Below are 20,750 nucleotides of genomic sequence, written 5' to 3' on the forward strand. Positions count from 1 at the left end.
GTATATTCACATCTGTACTATCAGAAAAAGAAATGATGCAGAACTCAAAACCACTTCTCTTCCTGTGTGTGTGTGACTTGAACACCAAGCCTATTTTGCTATCAGTCAGCTTTTATGTTCTCTTGTGAAGACTCTCTTTTTAATGTTAGAGGGGTTAATAACTTTCCTTTGATTGTTAGTGCAGTAGCTGGTAACAAAACCAGAGATTTCGCAAAAACCCTCGTAATACTAGAACTCTTCTTGGAGTGCAGTTACTTCTAGTTATTGTGGGAATGCCAGTTTATGTATGCTACAGTCTAATTTTGGTGGCCAAAGGAAGGAAGAGGTGGAGAAAAAACACCAGTTTTCTTTAAGGAAAGATAAATGAATAATAAATGCACTACTCATCTCTCAAAAGCAGTTTACTTCCATGCATCTTTCTTCGATGGCTGCTGAAAAGGTAGGGACATCTTTTAAATCTGTTCTGTGCAGGAGAGGGGAATGCATTTTTATTTACAGGCATTGTGTTGTTTAGACTGCAATGATTTCAAGGGAAGACCAGGAATGAGAACTTTAAAATTATATATATATATATATATATATATATTTACTTTAAGTGATCAGGTGGCAAGTTATTACAACCACAAGACAATTTCAACGAAGCATTACCAAATAATTTACATATGTCTGCTGGAATGTAAAATTAAGTTGCTGCAGTCAAGCAGTATAAAATAACCCTTGTAATTTCTTTGTTAACTAAGAATAAATGTATTTGATTAGCATCTGTAGAATGGGAAGTAACCATAAATTATGGTAGCATTTGTGATCATTTTTACTCTAAACTTACCTAATGTTGGTGTGTCACRCCCCTTTCTGGGGATTAATGGATGAAGTAATCCAATTATCTCAAGTCAATGAAGGCTCTGACTTTCAAAGATCAGTTTATTTATACTTAGTTCATTGTAATTATTTTGGTGATGCCTGAGGATATGAAAGGAGCTTGTAAAACTTCAATTTTTAGTTGTTGCTGAACCATTGTGGGCTTGCATTAGAGACTACTGTCTGCATGCTCACCTCCTCCTTCTGAAAAGCAACCATGTTCGTTGTCTGACCTCCTTTACATGGCTTTGAGGCTTCAGACAATATGCTTAAAAATAAATGATCCATCTGCAAAGTGCCTGACAGTTGATTATTTTAAATACATRGTTTAATGCTTGAACAAAACACTTTATATGGACTTTGTGGTGAAAATGGAGAAATATTGATATTTCCTAAAGAGATTGTCATTGCTTTTGGTTTTACATAATAGGTGCTTGTCTTTATGAGGCTAGCTGGCAGTGTAAAACAACTAGCAGACTAGATTTGATGAGTAAACATGAAAGGAAATTATCTGTGAAGGTCTTTAAGATTGCTTTTTCTTGCCAAAGAGGATCACTACTGAATACACCCCTCCTTTATTTCTACCAAAAACTAGCCTAGCACAGCTTCAGGGATAGAACAATTCTTCTTTGCAATGGTACTGAGATTTTTCAGTCCAACTCAAACACCTCTTCGAAATGATTAAGAGCTCAAGTTTATCACAAGGAACGAGAATTATAGCACTTTTTAAATCTTAAAGCTACTTCATCATTATGCTAGATTTTGAGTTACCTTGAATGCTAGAGAGAACTTGACAGAGCACAGCAATTGCCCAAGCTTCAATCTCCATGAAGATGGCAAGATAACTGCAGGGATGTCCAGCTGCAAAATTCATGGAGCTGCTGGCTATATGATGGATTTTTAGCTTTTTTCTGTGCAGTGTGTGATGATCCTGCTCAGCAGTGCGAGAGTCATGGAGGCTTTCTGCCTAATTTAGATCCTGGTGGACTTATGGCCCCCGGCACTTCATTCTGCAATAGATTCGTTCTGCTGTTTGGTGTCCCAGCCTTTTTATCCAAGGTGATTGCCACCTAGCCTTTTTATCCTAGTCCCTTTTGACAGTCTGCTGCTGGCATTAGATCCTGTGCTTACATGATTTATCACTGTGAATAGAAGTGTAGCAATAGATTCACTGGTCTGATTTAGGGTGTTTGAAGTATTTTCTGTGGGCCAAGGCCAAATGCCCTTTTCACGAATTCTGCCTTCGCTTGCACCAAACCCAAATCTCCTGTGGTATATGGCTGAAAGTACGAGAAAAGGCTACAAACGCTTTCTTCCCCCACACTATTTATTTTTTTTCAAGCATGAATAGTTGAAAACATCACTTCGTAAAAATTTGTGCAAGACTCCAAGTAACACTCTGTATGCTCTTACTATATTTCAAATACTGAGGTGTATCTGTAATTTATTTCCCCAAATAAGCCCGAAATAYGGAAATTTTGTGCTGTTCTGTGAAGAAGGGAGACAGCCTTTTTATTTTTAAGAATTTTACCAGATAGCAACTATTTCTATGTTTGCTTAACTGCAGATGTTGCTTTTAGTACCAGTTTTACAGTGGCACGTTCTTAATAGCTCTTTGAAACGTTCAGCAAATATCTTCTTTAGGATGAACAACTGGAGCAGCCTTTTTGCTTTTGATCCACCTAATAACGACTGCCGTCAATTCGCTAGCTTTTAGTGATGCTTTCCAGCAGGACTTTGTGATGACATTTAACTGTGGTAGCTATTGGGAAAGCTGTACTTGTGAGTGCTGTAGTGGGTGTTCTGGTATCCTCTGCAGGGCAGAGGTCCCTCTGCTTGTACTGGCTGCACTCTCAGACAGATTTAAATAGAACTGAAGGCTCTAAATGTGTTAGTCACTTCTTGGAGTTAGTCTTGAGGTAAAAGATTAAAGCAGGTGAGGATTGTGTGAGCCTTTGAAAATAACATCTATTGTGTTAACACATTGCTAGGGGATTTCAGCTGTGTAATTTCCGGTGAAATTGCAGTTGGCAAAGCAGTAGAACATGATTGTGCATATCTCTGTCTCATTTATTTCCACAGGAAACCAATCTTTTTTTCTTTATTAGCACTTCTTCTGTGAAATGCTTTATCCTTTTAATGTCTCTTGAAGGGCTTCATGAAAAAATGTTGAAGAACCGAGTGCATACTGTTAATAAACAAAAGTTATCACCTCCTGCTTTTGTGTGTGAAATTAAGTAGCTTGATTATATAGCTGTATGTAAAGTAATTCCTTCTACCTACAAAAATGTTATGATCGTGTATCTGAAGGGGGGTTTTTACTTAAAAGTTTGATAATATTTAAATACAGTGATCCAGTAAAGCAGATACTTGATCAGATTCTCAGCTGAGATACATCAGTGATTATTAATTGCTTCAGTAAAACTCTGCTCATTTATCTTTGTGGGAAGTTTAACTGTATGTATTTAGTTCATATATTAAGTTTAGAATGCATAACCTCTTCTCATTTATGCATCTTTGATATTTGATGTACTGAAGCTGGAACACTTCTGTTTCTCATAATTCACACTAAACACTTGACAACAGCATGAAAACTGAATATGGTGTGTAAGCTGACCATTTTTTTCTGCTTCTCTGCAAAATGTATTAAAATTATTTTCCAGTTTAATGGGTATTTTACAAATGTGAAAGTCACAGAACCACCAGCTGTGGTTCTCATATGTTGTGCAGTAAAATCATCATTTTGGGGCAAAAAATGTTAGTGCACTGAGCTAGAAATAAAATGTATCCTGCCAATTCTTTTCTTTTTGTGTGTATTAGCAAAGATAATCTTGTTGCTTTGTGATAAACTATTTATCTACACTTAACAGAAATTAGGAAATTGATAGAAGTGAATCTTAAAGAGTTTCTTTCCATCTTATCTCTTAGACTTGTAGTATTTTGCCTTTCTGTAAGATAAAATTAGAAGGGGGCATTTTTATCCTAACCGTTATGAGTTTTCCAGTCCTGGGGCAGCAAGGCTAGTGTTTAAACTTAACTAAAGCTTCTTTACTAGTTGCTTTTTGTTAAAAAAGAAAATGTAAAGATACATGGCTGGGTGTTAATGGACGTTGTAGTGACTGTCTGAAGAAAGGAACTGTCTTAAAACCTTTGCTGTATCTGAATTAATGCATAAAGGTCTGTATGAGTATAGCAAAATGTGTTTTCAGAAAACTTTGCTCAAATACTAATTGAAAAGTCTTGGAGAAGTGAGAAGGGATGATAAAATATATTCTCTCTCTCTTTTTTTTTCATTCTAGATTTTGAAATTTGAGATCTGCAAGACAAAGTAAAAGAAGCCATTCTCCCCACTCCTTTGGGCCATTTCTTGGTGTGTTCTCCCTCAATCAGGTGACAGTTACAGCCCTATCTGGAACTGCAAGCTTTCATCTCTTTCAGAACCGCTCTCAGCAGAAGGGAAGAACAAGAAGTTCTTTTATATAAAAGGCTGTGACCTTGCTAAGTGTTTGTATTCCCTGGGTTACAGAGATGCTTACATGGTGACTTGTGGGAAGATAGACACATTTATTTTTCTCTTCACGGATGTGACGCAGTGAAACCTATCACCAGTGGAGTAGGGGCACAGGCACTTAACAAACAGATCTCTTGAAAGCGACATTATATTCTGTGAAATAGTATTCGTCGGTTTGGATGTAGCTGAATGATAATTCAGGAGTCTCCAAAATAAGTGAAGTTTGGGAAAAATGGCCTGTGAATTGAATCTAAACTTCCTTAAGGAATTGGAGCGAGAGGCCGTTCTGGAGGTCCTGTACCGTGATCAAATGGTGAGAAAAACGGAGGAGGAAAGAGTAAGGTATCTGCCATTCCCATATTCCTCTACTTTTTTTTTTCTCTAGGAGTACTCTTCTTTCTCTTTGCTCTTTTTCCAAATATGTTCCTTCTTTTCTATGTTGTTAGTTAATACCTTTATTTTTGGTGAGAACTAAGGGTTATGCAGAGCCACTTGGATTTACCATACTATTGACTACTCTACATTAAAGCTGAGCAAATACTATTCAGTGAATAATCTACTCGATGAGTTTTACTTCTGGCATTGATAGAAAATTCAGTTTCTTCATGTATTTCTTCCTCAATTAAGGTTTTATGACATTCTCACTGTGTCCCTACATATACCTATATTGTCCTGATAATACAGAACGTGTTCAGATCTTTCACTAGTTTATTTAACTTACTTGTTATCATGGTCAAAGTTAAGACTCTTTGGATACTTCATCATCATGCTGAATCCATTGCTGTCCTTTTTCACATACAGTAGATACCAAGTGTACTGCATTTTCTTGGAGGTTGTTATTAGTGTCAATAGGTGTCATTGGTTAGGAAAAGGATTTTATTTTCTTTTAGTACACTATACAAGTGCCTTAGTTGGGAAGGATAAGGTATAATCTATTTTGCATTTTATTTGCTTTATATCGGGGTTTGAGCAAGGATTTCCTGGCAACTTGTACCTTACTTTGTCAAGTTACATCCTTATGTAAAATAGGATATTCTTATTGCTAAGTTACAAATTTTTAGTCTCTTAAATGTAGAAACTTAAACTTTGTTTGCTTCAAACATTTGTCTAAGTGTAACCAGACTGCTTAAATGATTGGGGAAAGTAAGTAAAGGGTTGTAAAGAAAGTTTCAATTAGTTAGAATTGCCAACAGTTTATGATGTAGCTAGTGCTTTAAAACCATAGCTCTTGATCCTTTTAATGGAAGCAAGGTTAACAAAAGGGAGAGGTTTAGATATTTTGATCTTTTTTTTTTTTTTTTAACTTTCACTTTATGCGTTTTTTAGGTTTATTTTTAACTGGTAGAAAATTTGTTTTGTGGGTGAATATGGCAATAAGTATCTTCATCAAATGAAAGGGAGCACAATTAAGCCTTAATTTCTGTGAACACATGATCACACTTGCCTGCAAACCGATTTATGCTAGACTGTTTCTCTGTCTGCATACGCTGCTGTGGTTGCACATACAAACACGGTGCAAAAAGTGCTGTGTGCAGATGCCTTAGGCAGTGCACAAATTAAGGTCAAACTGGAAGGTGTATTTCCCACTACTAGTGATATTGCACAAGCAGAGTGTTAACTTGTGACTTACATAGGTTTTTTTGTTTGTTTGTTTTCTGACCTGGCATTAGGAAACTTAAGATGCAGCTGCAGCAGCTTCGGTGGAAAGGGGCAAGAAATGTGGGCCAGGAATACCAGGAAAGATCTTGTGCTCGCTGTCACAAATCCCTTGGGTTATTGATGAAAAGAGGTGCCGTATGCAACGGGTGCAGTCATCGAGTTTGCTCTGAATGCCGTGTCTGCCTGAATCCCTACCTGTGGAAATGCACTGTTTGTTATGCTGACGGGTAAGAAATTTTTCTGATTTGGATAAACGCTGTCTGGTTTTGTGTGTATCTGTTGTTTAAACGATTAATGAAACAAAGCCTCTGGCAGAATAAAAGTGTGCGATGAAGTCCTGGCACAGGTGAAATTAATGGGAATTTTGCCTAACACTTCATGTGCTTAGGGTTTTACTTCCTATGTTTAGCAAAGTGATTCCTCAGGTCAGGCCAGAGGTGGTGTGGTCCCTCTTGTAAATATGATAACTGAAAAGCATAGGGAACAATGTTAGTATTTTAGCTGTAGATGGCACTCTTTCCTCTGAGTCAATACTGAACCAATGCATAACAGGTTGCTGAAGGTGCTATGTTTTGACATAGTATACCCAATTTTTTGATAATTTCCTAGTTTTTTTGCCACTTACTAGGGAGTACGGAACTTGGATTAATGAATAACATGAAGTTATGGGTCATATATTTAAAACCACAAAACATTAACTACATTACAGGGTAATATTCAAATGTGATCAGAGATCCGAGATTGTTTACTTTGAATTTGTTATTGTTTTTTCTTTTACTATGTCACTTTGCTTTTGTTTTCCTTGAAACCAGAAACTATTTCATTTGCTCTGTTGGTACAATTTATCATATCAAATACTCCATCATGGTTCCTCCAGTCATCAGAATCTTTCTAAACCAAACAGTTTAGATATATTTCCACCTTTGACAAAAAATACTTTAATATTTTGTAGGCAAAGACAGATAATTCTGAAAATAAACCAGCAGTTCTGCTGGTTTACAGAGATTTATATCCCTGTAAAAAGGGTGAGTGTTTGGATAAAGTTTACTTTTTGTCAAGACAAAACTGATGTAGTACTTCCTTCCTACAGTGCCAACATAAGGTTTGAATAATGCCTAAGGAATGTCAGGCAACGTCTTAAGTTGCATGAATATCTACCACTAGTTTAAAGTAATTTTCTGTAGTTTGGAAGAGACTAAACTATCAATAAATAGTTGCACTCAGTAGCCTCAGTTTATTTTGCAATTTATACATAAAAATAGGCAAATTAGCTCTGTCTATATTTGGGACAAAGCAGTTGCTATTTTTTTATGTATATATTTCACAGTCTGTGCTTCACACTATAATCACTGAAAAGAAAGGTAAAAAGTTAGCTTTCCAGATCCTGCTCTCAATCTCTCCCAACACCTGCTCTTCTTTTGCATGGCTTTCCAAATATTGCGTAGCCACAGGGGACCTCTCCTATAGAGAGTAACTAAACTGCCTTGTTGCATAGTGTAGTGTGCCCTTAGCTGTTATGTAACCTTGTCCAGGTTAGTGAAAACAGGAGAGTGTTATTTACATAGAAAAAAAGACATTCTGACTTTTTCACAAGGAAATTACTTTTTTTATCTTGCTAAGTATAGAGCAATTCTTCACCTGTCAATGGAGTTCTTGGTATAGCAAAGAAAAAGTACAAAGAAAGGATACACATTTGATCTTGTTTAGTTCTCTTGCAAAGTCCATTAAAATTAGTCAGACTTCTATTGACTTCAGTGAGCTTTACATCAAGGCTGCAAATCTTAAAGAGGTTAGGGAACCTAATAGTGCAGTAAATCCTCCTCAGTGCTTTGTTTCTGTCCTGTTAAGGGAAAAACATGGTGACTGCAAATTTAAGAGATGATTTTCAGAAGTCCTGAGCAACCGTGGTTTAAATCTTGGTTACCACTAGAGAATTTTTTCCTGAACAAAACATTATTATCAGCAACACTATTGATATTCTCTCCTAATGTTGCAGTACTAGATTATTTTTAGAGTCCAGCATTATTTATTCCCCCTTTTGACACTGAGTGATAAAAGACATTGCAGAGGTTTCTTAAGTTTGAGAAATAATGTACTTCACTGAGTTGACTGAAAGCAGCACACCAAGTTCTGTTCGCTTGTCATTTGATACTGAAAAGTGTATGTATGCAAATAGGAGTCGTCTTTTAACTTTGTTCGTCTTTCTGCTGTATATGTAGAAAATCAGTCATCTGAAAATATTAGTATAGCCTTGGATAGACTTTTCTAAGAGGACTATAGAGATCTAGAGTAATATTGTCAGACAACTTCTTTTCTTACAAATTTATGTGCTACTATTTTGCAATAGAAATTACTTAGTTGGAATTTGGCTTAGTTTAATAGCAATATGTGCCTATCTGCAGTGTGTTGATCAATATTGATGTCAGAAGGTCAAATAAGACTAATTAGGCTGGTTCAATTTCTACTCATGTTATCAACTCTGCTAACATTGATTGAACAGAATATTAGGTAGAACAGAATATGGGCTATTTAACTATTTTGTTTAAACCTTCCCGTACTAAGATCCTGCCCCATGCTGAGGGCACTGGTGTGTCTGTGCCCCGTGGGAGCTGCCTGGGCAATGGGTTGGCATGGGCCAGCAGCAGGCAGGGGCTGAGGCCTTGGTTTGTGGCTTCACAGTAGCAGGTGGCCGAGAGAAGAGGTGCTCAGTGGCCACTGGGGCAAGTTCCCCTCCAGGCCAGGAGCACGGGAGCGCAGCTACATACAGATTGGGGTCCTGCAGGGGATGCCAGAGTAGCCTGCGTATTGGCAGCATCCCAATAGCTTAAGCTTAAGGGTAGCTGCTGGAAGGGGAGTGCCCCCATGCTCATGCAGTTTGATATGTCGTTGGAAAGCCAGCTATCCCCGCCTGGTATTCCACTGAAGTGTTTAAATATGTTTGTGTTCTTTACAAAATAAGAAATTATAAAAAACCTTGTAGAGTCACAGTGTTTTTATTTTATTTTTTTTTAACCTGGAAGAGGCCTCTGTTATGTGAATGGAGTTGATATTACTGTTTCTTAAAGGAATCCAGTCTTCTAGGACTCTAGAAAGACATTTTAATAAAGTTAGTCTGTTTTACCTGACAAAGATAATTCTTTATCAATTTAATTCTATATTTTTGGTTTTTGCTTAGCTTAATGTACACTTTAGCTTAAAAAAATCAAAGTATTTTCAGGTCTGTTTTCATCCTGTAAACAGCCTAGTTGTCATGTGAGCAAGGGCAGAACTGGAGATTAAAATTCGGGAAGATAACCGTGGGTGGTGTGGGGAACGTAAAGGGAAGACTGGAGATAAAACTGTGGCACTGCCAATGCAGAGCTCTTAAAGCTCTAAAGCAGACAGAGATTTCAGAGATTTTCCTATTAATTAAGGAAGTTATTAATAGATCACTTTTGAATATAAATAAGATTTCCTGTCTCAGAGTTATTTCCAATGATTTTTCAAGCTCATCTGTTTAAAGTTATGCACCAAAATCTATGGTTAGACATGTAAATATGTAGTACGAACTACATTTGTTAATATTTTGAATATTCTGCATCAATGATTACAAAGTTGTATTTTAGATCCCTAAAATTGCCTTAAAATCAAGCCACAAAAAGACTAGACAACATCCTACGTATAGTCTATGTATTCTAAAATAGAGTAAGGTGAGGTGTGGAACAGCAGCCCCAGGGATTTGTTTCCTGGCCTTCATGGATATCAGTATAGCTCTTGCTGCACTTAGAGATTTTTGCTTTCTTAAGGAGGCAAGTCCTATACACACATACCTGTGCTCAGTAAATTTGTATGTTGGTTGTCAATTTCAAGCAAATTTGACAGAAAAAACGTAAGATATTGATTTCCTATAAGGGAAATAAACTAGAGATGAAAAACTTTGTTAGYGCCTGCAGTGAGGAAATTTTGCAGCAGGACTTCATCCAGTAATAAATATCAGAAAGTCCACATGGAGTTGAGACCTTATATATGCCCTGAATTTAGGAGGACATTTAGATGAGAATTTGTGTTATAAGACTGCAGAGAATCTGCTCCTCAGTTAAAGGATTTTCCATGTATTTAATAATCAATAAGTTCACATTGGAGCTTTTATTTAAATCAGTTGAAGATAATAAACTGGAAGAGACAAATCCACTGAAAATTGGGCTTTGCTAGTTCTGCCCTTCACAGAGCGATTTAATCTGATAACATTGAACGTTGCCTTTCTGATACTGTGATCCTGGTGTACGACAGACGTCCTTGATGTTGGTCTCCAGAAAAGAAAGAGTTAAGTCCACTGGCATATCAATGAAGAAAGACCATTTTCTTTCCTGCTTTTGGGTTATAGAGTTCAGCCTGGGAGAGTATCTTCCATCACTGACTTTCCCCCCTCCTCAGTCTAGGCTGCAACAGTAAGTGATGGTGCAACCACAGCTGTCTAGTGTTGTCCTGCAGGTTGGTTGTATAGACTGATACAGACCCAGGTCTCCTGACTTCAGAGCAAAGCCTGGATTGGTATGTGTTGCTTTGCACAGGCAATCCTTCATGGTCAAAAGGAAAAAAAGGAGGGGAGAAGGAGAGTTCACAAACCCAGCACAGAGTCGGTCAGTGGTGTGAGCAGGCAGGAAATCTTAGTTCTGTGATTGGATTAAGGAGGATTATTTGATTGGTAAATAGTTATCAAACAGTTACAAAAATGCATTTTGGGAAATGTTGATTCAAATGTCCATTGCTTGTTTTTCAGAGATGTGAAAGTAAAGGCTGGTGAATGGTTCTTTGAGGAACGAGCAAAGAAATATCCAAATGAAGGTAATTACTGAAAGAGGCCCTGAATTGATGTGGAGTGTACATCTAAGAGAAACACAGAATGTAGTCTGCCACTGTATGTAGCATTTCACCCATTTGGTGGGAAATTTGTCTGAAATAAAGACTATATCTTGCAGTGTATATCATACACTAGCAGAATATATTTAAAAGTACAGAATATATTTTAAAGTGAATGAGTAATCAGAATAAGAAAAAATGCTGGAAAAAATGCTGGTCATATCAATTTGAATTATAAGCTCATTATGGATACTAAGACATACAATGACATGTAAAGAAACTATAGAACTGTTAGAATATATGGGTGGGAAGAAAATGACCTTACGTCCATTGTTTGTCAAAGTTAAAACATCAATTTTTTTCACTGAGAAAATATCAAAGCTTAAAGAAATGATGGAATGGAATAAACAATAGAAGTGTGGATGTAAATCAATTGAGAGCTAAACACCTATTGTTTCTTTACTCTCACCTGACTGTGCCGTTACTTTGTGTTCAGACTTTTCAGTGCCATTAAAAAGACAAAGCACTGATAGATACAGAGGACAGCTGGATTGCTGTGTGAAGAATGTTTCACCAATCAAGAGGCAGTTAGTTGGGTTTTGCACCTGCAGTGACTAATGAGGTGGAGAGAGTTTGCCTCATCTTTCCCTTGAAGCTTCACTTCAGACAGGCAACTATTTCACGTTGTGCGTGACTGTACCTAGATGTTCCAGTTTCACTTCCCAATATCTTAAGTACCTCTTGAGAATCCTAAATAGGAGGAGATTTGTAAATGGAAAAATGTAGTCAGGCAAATTTTAGTAGTAGGCACTTAGAGAAGCCAGCGGTTAGTGGATTAAGAAACTGAACTATGAGAGTTTCTTCTGAGTTAACTTAGAATTTGAAAGATTTAATTGAATTCCATTCTAGCCCATACCATCTCCAATTTAAAGTACTAGATGATTTTTTTTTTAAAGCACAGTTGTATTTCATAACTTTTAGCAATTTTACTTCATATAATCTCTCAGAGTTTGGTAAGTCTAAAGCTATTTATTTTAACAATCTCTCACAGTTATTGTAGAAGAATATATTGTTCCCTAGACAYTGAATATGATACTGTTAGATACTGACTGTCCTTCTTTCCAGTGAAATAAATGAGTTTTCACCTTGCATTGTCAAAACTTTGTGGGAGCTTGAAATATTTTGCTTAGTTATTCTAATAGCAGTGTTGTTGAAGTCACAAAGGTCTAAGAATATACAGACGGTAGGTTGATAGGAAGAAATATGTTTTGTTTTGTTTCCTTGCTAGAATAAATGATACAATTAAAGGGGGAAAAATGAGAAACTTCCAAACACAGCTGTGGGCTTCAAGCTTAGAGATACAGTGCCCTCTTTTGGTTTGAAAATGTAATACAAATGAAGTATTTACCATAAAATAAGTGTTACTGAACAAAATGCACATTACAATGACATTTTCTCGTGTTGAAGACTAAAAAACATGCTATGTCAGTACACTTTTTATTAATTTTGTATAGCTTCTACCTACAGATTAGAAAGCCCATTTTCATAAAGGTTGTAGATTGCCTTTGCTAACTAATAAATTAAAAATCTAAAAAGTCTCTAAAAGCAACAGTCAATCAAGATACCAAACATTACTTACTAATAATGGAGCATTAAATCCAGAGTTCTTATTAAAAATTGTAATATTCATAAATTTATTGTTTTTACTAGCACTAAGCTCTCCTGCTTAAATTTAAGTAATATGTTATAATTAATGATGTCTTCAACAAAACATGGATCACATGTTGCTTTCTGTACAGCTCTTATTAAGAATGATTAGTGATTAAAACCATTCAGGCTCTTTCAGTTGGCCATGTATTACATGCACTAGCCCTTTCTGTTTGTGATCACTCAGGAGCAAACTACATTTTTATGAACCTTCATTGTTTGTGCCTGATGGAGCGCTTGCTCCTTGCTGTTCTTCACATCATGTGGCTGCTCACCTGAGGAACGTGACACAGTTGCTATTTCTCCATAGGGATGGCCTTAGCAAAGGATTTTTACCTTGTTTGTGAACTAGTCATGCATTTTCGTAATTACTCAAGCCTCTAGTATGAAAAGTAAAGAGCTTTTTGGAAGGTTCAAAAAATGTATCATGTGCCTGCTCTTGTATACATTTTCAGCCTTTTCAGTGTTTGCATTTTATAGATTAAATGTGCTTCTGTGCAGTGGGCCTTTGTAATGACTAGTTGCCTTCTAAACCACAGGAGGTTGAGGGCACTTCGCAGCCTGTAGCAATGGGCCCATGAGCACCCATACACAGTACTTTCAGCGTTTGTGAAGAGCTGAACATCTTTTACCTGGAAGAGGGGAGGTGAAATCGTGATAGAATGTTTGTTACAGGTGGGACTTGCATGCTGGCTGACAGTTAGGTCCATGTGTCAGATGGGGACGGGTTTGACTCCTGGTTTGTGTGTGCATGAGCTTCTGTAAATACAGGCAAGTACCTGAAAGTGAACTGATTTTGAAAAGTATAAAAAAGGCATTAATAAGTGCTGTTGTTGCTAAGTGACCTTTGAGTTTTTTCTCCTTCACAGGCAGACATGAAACAGTTGGTGCAAAGCTCTTGAAATCTTATCAGAAACTGAGGTAAGACTCATAAAAGGACAAATCGTCCTAGGACACTGAGACTTTGTACAGTTAATATATTGTGTATTATAAACCAGTCAGCCAGAAGTTTATATTTTTGATTATGAAAAGCAAATTTCAATGCAAATATTTGGAATACAAATGATAATAGCATAGAAGAATTGCCACTTTTATATCCAAGCAGCCTATAGAAAGCGTCTCAAGTACAATAGAGGACTATTTTTATCTTAAAATTTTCTTATTTACTTGAAGTGAAGGGAGCTGTACAGACTTTTTTAACATCTGTTTATATATTTCTGTATATCTGTTTTCACCACTGTCTTTCAAATTTACACACTAGTTGTGCGTGATCAGGAGTGAAAATTATTTACTTGTTTAGAAAGCAATAACATCAACATTTTCTAAATAAGAGATTTTGCTGATTTGATGGCTTTAGAGTAAGTATAAGTGAAGAAACTCTATATTCAGAAAGATGCATCTCTTTACCAAAACTTAAAGAAAGTGAAAAATCCAGTTCACACTGAATAAATGCCTTAGTGATTTGAGGTAAGCATGATAGTATTAAGTTAAACGGGTCATATATAATGAAATAATGGTTCACTTAAACAGTATTGTGTAAAAGAAACCCTCTTTCTGTAAAGAAAAAAGTAAAATAAGATACAATAAATGGCCTCAATTTTATGATAATTATCCAGCAAGATGTAGTTGCATAAGGTGGAAACTTGTAGATAGCTAGATAAGATCTTAACCAGGGCTCTGTAAGGACCTAGATGTGGTAAAGGAGAAGAGAATTGAAAAGGAAGTTAGCACTAACTGCCTTTAGGGGCTGTGATTGTGCTGTGGTAACAGTCTTGAGTGAATTTTTTTTCCACAAATCTGGTCTATTTATAACAAAAGCTGTAAAACAGAAGGCTTTCTAACAGTTCTGGGCCTGGGCGTGGAAGGATCCTTCCAGCAGAGGAAATAAAGATGATTGCTTTCTGAAACAGAGATGTGACATGTTAGACAAGAATTGTGCTTCACGATGTGGAGCTCAGATTGTAATACTGCCAAGCATAAAGAACTCTAGGAAGCCTGTCCTGTATTAGGTCTACCTGATTGTTTTAAATTAATAATTCTGCTTAGAGCAGCCCAAGATCAACAAGATAAAAGGTAGCCTTTATTCTTAGAAACACAGGTAGTAAGTCTTTGCTGCAGCTTTTTAARATGCAAAATCTCAATCCCGTATCTTCAGGCTGCAGGAAAGACAGATAAATAATAAAGATACTGTGCCTGTATGTGGTTTATCTGTCTGTCTGTTAGAATAATATATTAATTGTTGCCCTGTTTATTTTCTCTTAACTGTCTAGTAACATTTCTGTTGTTCCTCCAACTCCACCTCCTTTTGCTGAATCCACAGTGGGAAGCAACGTGACGGTAAATGCACATATGTGCAATACGTATTGCAATACATGTTTGCATGTAGTGTCTTAGGGTGTCATTTGTATGAAAAGGCCAGTCACAGAAATGCCATAAATAGCAACAGCTCATTTTGCAATATAAATGCAGTCTTTTGTCACTTTGTTTTATGCAACCAGGCTCTGCACAGCTCTGCGTGATGGGAGGGCAAGAGACATGGGGCAGAAGCTGGAACAAGAGAGGGTTGGGAGCACTTTCCCAAGGAACCCAGTCAGGCCATGGATCATGCTGCCCAGGGAGGTGGTGCAGTCTCTGTCCTTGATGGTTTTCAAGACTGGACTAGTAAAACCATGAGTGAGGGTCAGATCTCACAGCTGACCCTGCTTTCAGCAGGGGTTTGGATAGAGATCTCCTGAGCTCCCGTCTGCCTGACCAATCCTGTGATTCTGTGATATTCAATAGTCTTTTGTAAAGTGTTCATTAGGTGCATTGCTTTCATTAATGAATGAAAAGGAGTGATTTTGATGGTTAGTTTTGCATTAGAGTTTCTAATAAAAGGGATACTAAGACATAACTCAGAGCTCATTGAATTGCACAAAATGTTGCTATCTACTTCAGCTGGTTTTAATCTGTGTCCTGAGGCCCTGGTTTTGAAGTCCACTGCTATTTTCTTGAACTTTTAAATATGTGCTTACCATGACTTTGCTTTTAGAGGCACAGGAGCATAATAGCAGTTCTGTAATAGGTAAAATTTTTCTACTTGAAGTATTAACTATATTACAATGAATTAGTCATGTAATTAGTTGTATTTATGAAATTGCTATGAGATCTTTCTATGAGGAGTTCCACTTTTATGCCAAGAAGTGTGGAACTGAAAAGATAATCCTCCATAATCATGCGTCAGTGTGACAGTATGCAATTGTGTAGAAATATGTGCTCAGATGTGTTTGGACTGCAGCCTCACCATTTACTGGTTGTGTAGTCTGTAGGCATGTGATGATGGAAACTTTGAAACACAGCAAATATTCTGTGTGTTCTTATTTTTGGACTCTTCCATTTGCAGGAACTCTGTCAGACTAAAAGTTTTAATAAATCTGTGGAAAACTTGTTTTTGTCTCTCACAACACATATAAAAAGTAAGTGGCTTTCACTGCATCATCATTCTAGAATAACAATCAAATATTTCCGTTTGTTGGCCAAAAAGTAATTACAACTTAAGGGTATTGTAATGACTAATGTCACGACAGAGCTAAACATAGAAATAATAAGGTAAGTCTAAGTTCTGCATCAGTATTCTGCCAGTTGTTTAACAAGCTGATGATATCAGCAGAGAATTCCTTTCATGTAGGGAGTGCAAAGACTATGTAATGTTATTTTTAAGTTTAGTGATTGTTCAGATGTAGTAAATTTGATGGAAGTAACTCAAAGTTTCTGTTGTAGTTCTCTCTCTTCTATTTTCTGTTGTAGTTTTCTATCTTTGTGTTATCTGTCTGACTGAACCCCAACTGACCCTGTCAAAGAACCTGTCATGTAAAGGAAATAGGGGCTAATGTTTTCACTCTCTGGCAGTTTTTAAGAGGACTTCCTTCCTTTTTCCCAGTTTGTCTAGTTTTTTTTTCCTTTTCTTTGCATGTTTTTAACAGCTAACCACTCCTAACAATTCTTTCATTTTGACATTTTTGTTTCCTTCCATTCACTTATACTATCTACTACTCTTTATGGTACAGGCTATACATCTCTAAGGCTTACTGCACTGAAAGCAGCCTGTCTCTAAGGAGAGGAGTTTAAAGGAATCAGTAAGGAAACCTGGTTCTGAGCCTCATGAAGAGGGCTTGCAGGTTGGTGTGCATTTGAACCAACCTCAGCATTTATTCAATGTCTTTAACAAACCCAAATGTAAGATTAGACCTGAATAAATCGGCTTTATTCTCTTTCTGCTTTTCCCATTAGCTCTGATCTTTCCTCTTGCTCACTCATTCCTCTGACTTCTTCTATCCATCATAAAATCCTGTTTTCCTTTAACTCCACAGATTTAATGTGAAGTCCATGTGAATACATACTAAAGCTGTGCAGAGACTCAATGCCTATCTCTCCTGAATAGAAGTGTGGTGTAGAAGGGGCCTGGGATGCTTTATTACTGAAAGCACATTAGCTGAGGCAGCACAGAATAGGATGCAAACAAATTTATTTTGCTTTCTGTTAGTTTGCAGCCTGGGCATGTCCCACTGCTGCTGGTAGAGACAGGTTGCAGGACTGTCATCACCTAAAGCACAAGCCTCAGCTTCTGGCTTCACAAGATGCAGTGAGCTAATGCAATAGCTCACTGCTACCAAGAGGAAGGCCCTATTTCTCCTTCCCATCTTTCCTCTCATTCTCATTTTCTGGTCACTGCTTAGCTAGAATTAATGTCGGTGTTCTTGGACTCTTCTGTGATCCTGATTTAACTAATTAAAAGGACAGAACACTAACCCTGCCAAAACAAATGGGCACTTTTCTGCTGGCTTAGTGAGTTAAATAGGCTCAAGGTAAGGTCTCTGTGTTGGAGCCTGCACCTCACAGGGCCATGTGGCCAGGAATCAGGGGATGAGGAGAGAAGTACTTGCAGGGGGGAGGGCAGCAAATTGTTAGCCCAGCTTAGCTCTGCGTGAAACCACACTCAGTTACTGTCATCCTCAATTAGGGTAAGAAGCTTTTAATTTATAAGAAAATAACAGGCTATTACAATTACCAAAATCAATGATTAAAAGAAGGTATAGAGAGCCTTCTAGAGAGAAAGACTTGACCTAAGAAGACAGGTTTTGCAGACAATATGGCCTGTCACTGAAACCTGGCACTTATAAATGCTTTCAGTCACAAGTGTCTAAAGTTAGCACTCTGTATCTTATGTAGATGAAAATGTCCTGGTGTGCAGAGGTATTTAATACAAGCAGCTCCTGTGTACTGCAGTAAACAAGCGGGGAGATCCTAGTTGTGCCTCTGATGCTATCACTGGGGGCAACGTGTATGCATGGCTAAGAGCAGATTGGGGACAAGGGATAGCACATGTGACACCATGTCTTCCTTGTCCGRCCTGCTCTTGATAGTGTTTCTTTCCATTCCAGCTTGCTTTGGCAGCAACAGGAGATGAAAATGAGTTGCTGGTTGTAGTTTTCTTTGCAGTGCAAAATCACCCATGGAGTGAAGCAATAGTGTCCCGTCTTACTGACTGTTCGAGTAGAGAAGCCAAAGGAAGAACAGATACGAAAACCTTTTCTCACAATAAGCTGTTTTGCAACGTGTTCATTTTAAGAGAGTGTGAAGCAAGCTTGTGTTTCTGCTTCTACTACTGGTTAAACTGTTCAGATTGTATCTGTTCCATTAGGTTCATTACTCCATTCTCTTTTATGATCTCTGATTTCACTGTGTATTTTAAAAACATAATTTAATTTACAGTCAGAGATGATTTAATTGAGCCTGCCTATGGGTATGTCATGCGATGCCTTAATGGTGTACCTGAAGTATGATAAACATGTGAGGACTGATTGCTTCTAATGACAAAACTAACCCAAAATGGCTTTAAAAGTCACTCCAGAGTGCCGTTGTTCCTGAATACCATAATGATGTGTTGTCTGCTGTCTGAGGCTCCCCCAAGGTAACTTTTGTACAGGAGAAAGATTTATTTCTTCTGCATGAATTAAACATGTGATAGCTATTTCATGTACCACTTATACATTATTAATTCTTTGTAAGGAACTATCTAGGGTTTACAACAGTGTTTGCTGCTGAGCCTGTTAGTTTTTAGCTTCAGAAATCACAAATGACTGCTGTCCTTCCCTTTACGTAAAGCTCTGACTGCACCCCGAGGAATAAGAAACAAAAAAGTGGTGTACTAAATGTCCAATTGCCTTACAGATTTATTTGACAATAAACTGTACGTTACTGAGCTGCTAATTCAATAAGGTACTTAAGTATAGACGTAAGCTTATCTGTATAGTGTTATTGAAGTCAATGAGGGCTGCTGTTGATCTTGAAATTATATGTGGTTTGGGACCAGAGGATGCAATATCTCTCCTTTCTTCCATATTTTGGATTCATTTCTAAGTATTTTTCAATATACTCCACTTTCTAATTTCCACTGTAGTGTCACTAGAAGTTACTATAATATTCTTACTTTTATTCTGAAGAAAACTAGTCAATACTTATTTGCAAATACCACTTTACAAATCAATATCTAAACTATATACAGGGACAGTAGCAGCTACTTCTGTGATGAAGCTGGATTTGATGCAACGATTCCTTGCAGCACCTATAAGGATAGGATGCAAAAAATATAATTTCTGGTTGAAACAGCAGGGAAAATTTAGGTAGGCAAAATATAATCATACAAAATGAGACAGGTACTTGGCTTCCTATCTGTTCCTTACTCTCAAGAGATCAATACTGGAATTACAGGATGAAAGTCTGAAAGATACAGTATTGGCCTGTAAATCTACAGGATTGCTTGCAATGTTTATTATAATGACATCTCTCTCTGTTCACTTCAGAAATCTCTAAGTCCCAGAATGATATGGCTGACAAAAGTCTCCTAACCACAGATTATGGGCAGAATGTGGAAAAGAGGAAGGAAAGAAGGAGCCAGTCTGACACTGCCATCAACATTACAAGCAGGGTATCTAAATCATTGTACTCAATCTCTGGAACTGTAAGGTCTGTTTTAGGAATGAAATATATTTATAAAAATAATTTCTCTTATTGTGTGATTTTACTTTTATTATAGGAGCAGAGCTTAGCTGTTGCTCACTGACCATGGCAAAAAATCTGGTTCTTCACAGAATTTTTGACCAGCTGTACATGCTTGGTCTCAGCTCAGAGCTAACACCCAAGATTGAGTTTTTGCAAAGTGTCTCATGTGAGGCAGAAGAGGATGAGGTTGTTTTGCTGGCAGGTGCTCACAGACACTCTGGGGGCTGATTGCCACGTGCTCTGTGTGACCATAAGGCTGCCAGGAGATGCTCTGTCTCTTGTCCTACTCCTGCCCCTCTTGTTGCTGAGCAGGACTAAGCCATGGCCATCCCAAACCCATCCTCACATTTTCTGAGCGCTTTGCTCTTTGTCAAGGAGAAAATGATGACTGCTGTTAGCTGCTGTGCAACTTCTGTTTTCATTCTACTTCACCTGCAGCCATAAGCTTTCAGTGTTTTCATGAAAAATTTGAGAAAAATCCAATCTTCCTTTTTTCACAAGTTGTGCAGAGCTGATAATAGTCAGGTGTCTGCTTTAGAGTTACACTGAAGATTTTGTTTTGTACATTTTTATATCTCCAGTGACCCACATAGTGTATGTGGTCTGCTAAGTGGCTGAATTTTGACAGCTCAGTGTTGTTTGTGTAGTTAGAGCTCTAATTCTGTGGGTCAAAGAGCCTTTATTTCATTCAAACCAGTTCAACTACATCTAAGCTGGAATTGCTGGAATTACTGTTGATATTTTTTCTCTCATGAATGTCATCATTGAAATAAATTTTACTTGCCATCCCTAAACCTACATGGTGGCTTTTTGTATCGGTACAGTGATTAAAACTTTTTTTTTTAATCTCTGTCAATGGCAACACTGTATTATTCTTCTGTTTATTTTGTCTTGTTCTGATTTTTCATTTAGTAAGGGTAGATGTTTGTATCATTACCAGAACTGATGACTAAGTTAGGCACAGAACCTGTTTTCAATTACTCTCAATTCACTTGTAAAGTAACTTTGAAAATTAACCACTGAAATTGATTAATATGATCTAGAAATCTGATTTGCTGTGAGTCCCACCAAAGAAAGGACTTGTCTGCATTTTCAGAGAATTAATTAAAACAGTATACTTTTTCTCCCAGGAATG

General features: G+C 37.2%; 1 protein-coding gene across 1 annotated transcript in view; it reads left to right on the forward strand.

Annotated features, from left to right (window-relative positions):
• The first annotated feature begins 4,601 nt into the window (after positions 1-4,601).
• The window catches only part of SYTL3 (synaptotagmin like 3), a 30,069-nt gene continuing 13,920 nt past the window's right edge, over positions 4,602-20,750 (forward strand). Inside the window, exons 1-7 of the mRNA XM_085298013.1 lie at positions 4,602-4,711; positions 6,040-6,255; positions 10,788-10,852; positions 13,444-13,495; positions 14,845-14,917; positions 15,957-16,029; positions 19,417-19,541. Of these exons, the coding sequence (XP_085154139.1) occupies positions 4,602-4,711; positions 6,040-6,255; positions 10,788-10,852; positions 13,444-13,495; positions 14,845-14,917; positions 15,957-16,029; positions 19,417-19,541 (714 nt within the window). The remainder of the gene's footprint in view (positions 4,712-6,039; positions 6,256-10,787; positions 10,853-13,443; positions 13,496-14,844; positions 14,918-15,956; positions 16,030-19,416; positions 19,542-20,750) is intronic.

Source organism: Rhea americana, unplaced genomic scaffold (genome assembly GCF_003343005.1).
Source record: "Rhea americana isolate MKP2758 unplaced genomic scaffold, rheAme1 scaffold_134, whole genome shotgun sequence".
NCBI lineage: Eukaryota > Metazoa > Chordata > Aves > Rheiformes > Rheidae > Rhea > Rhea americana.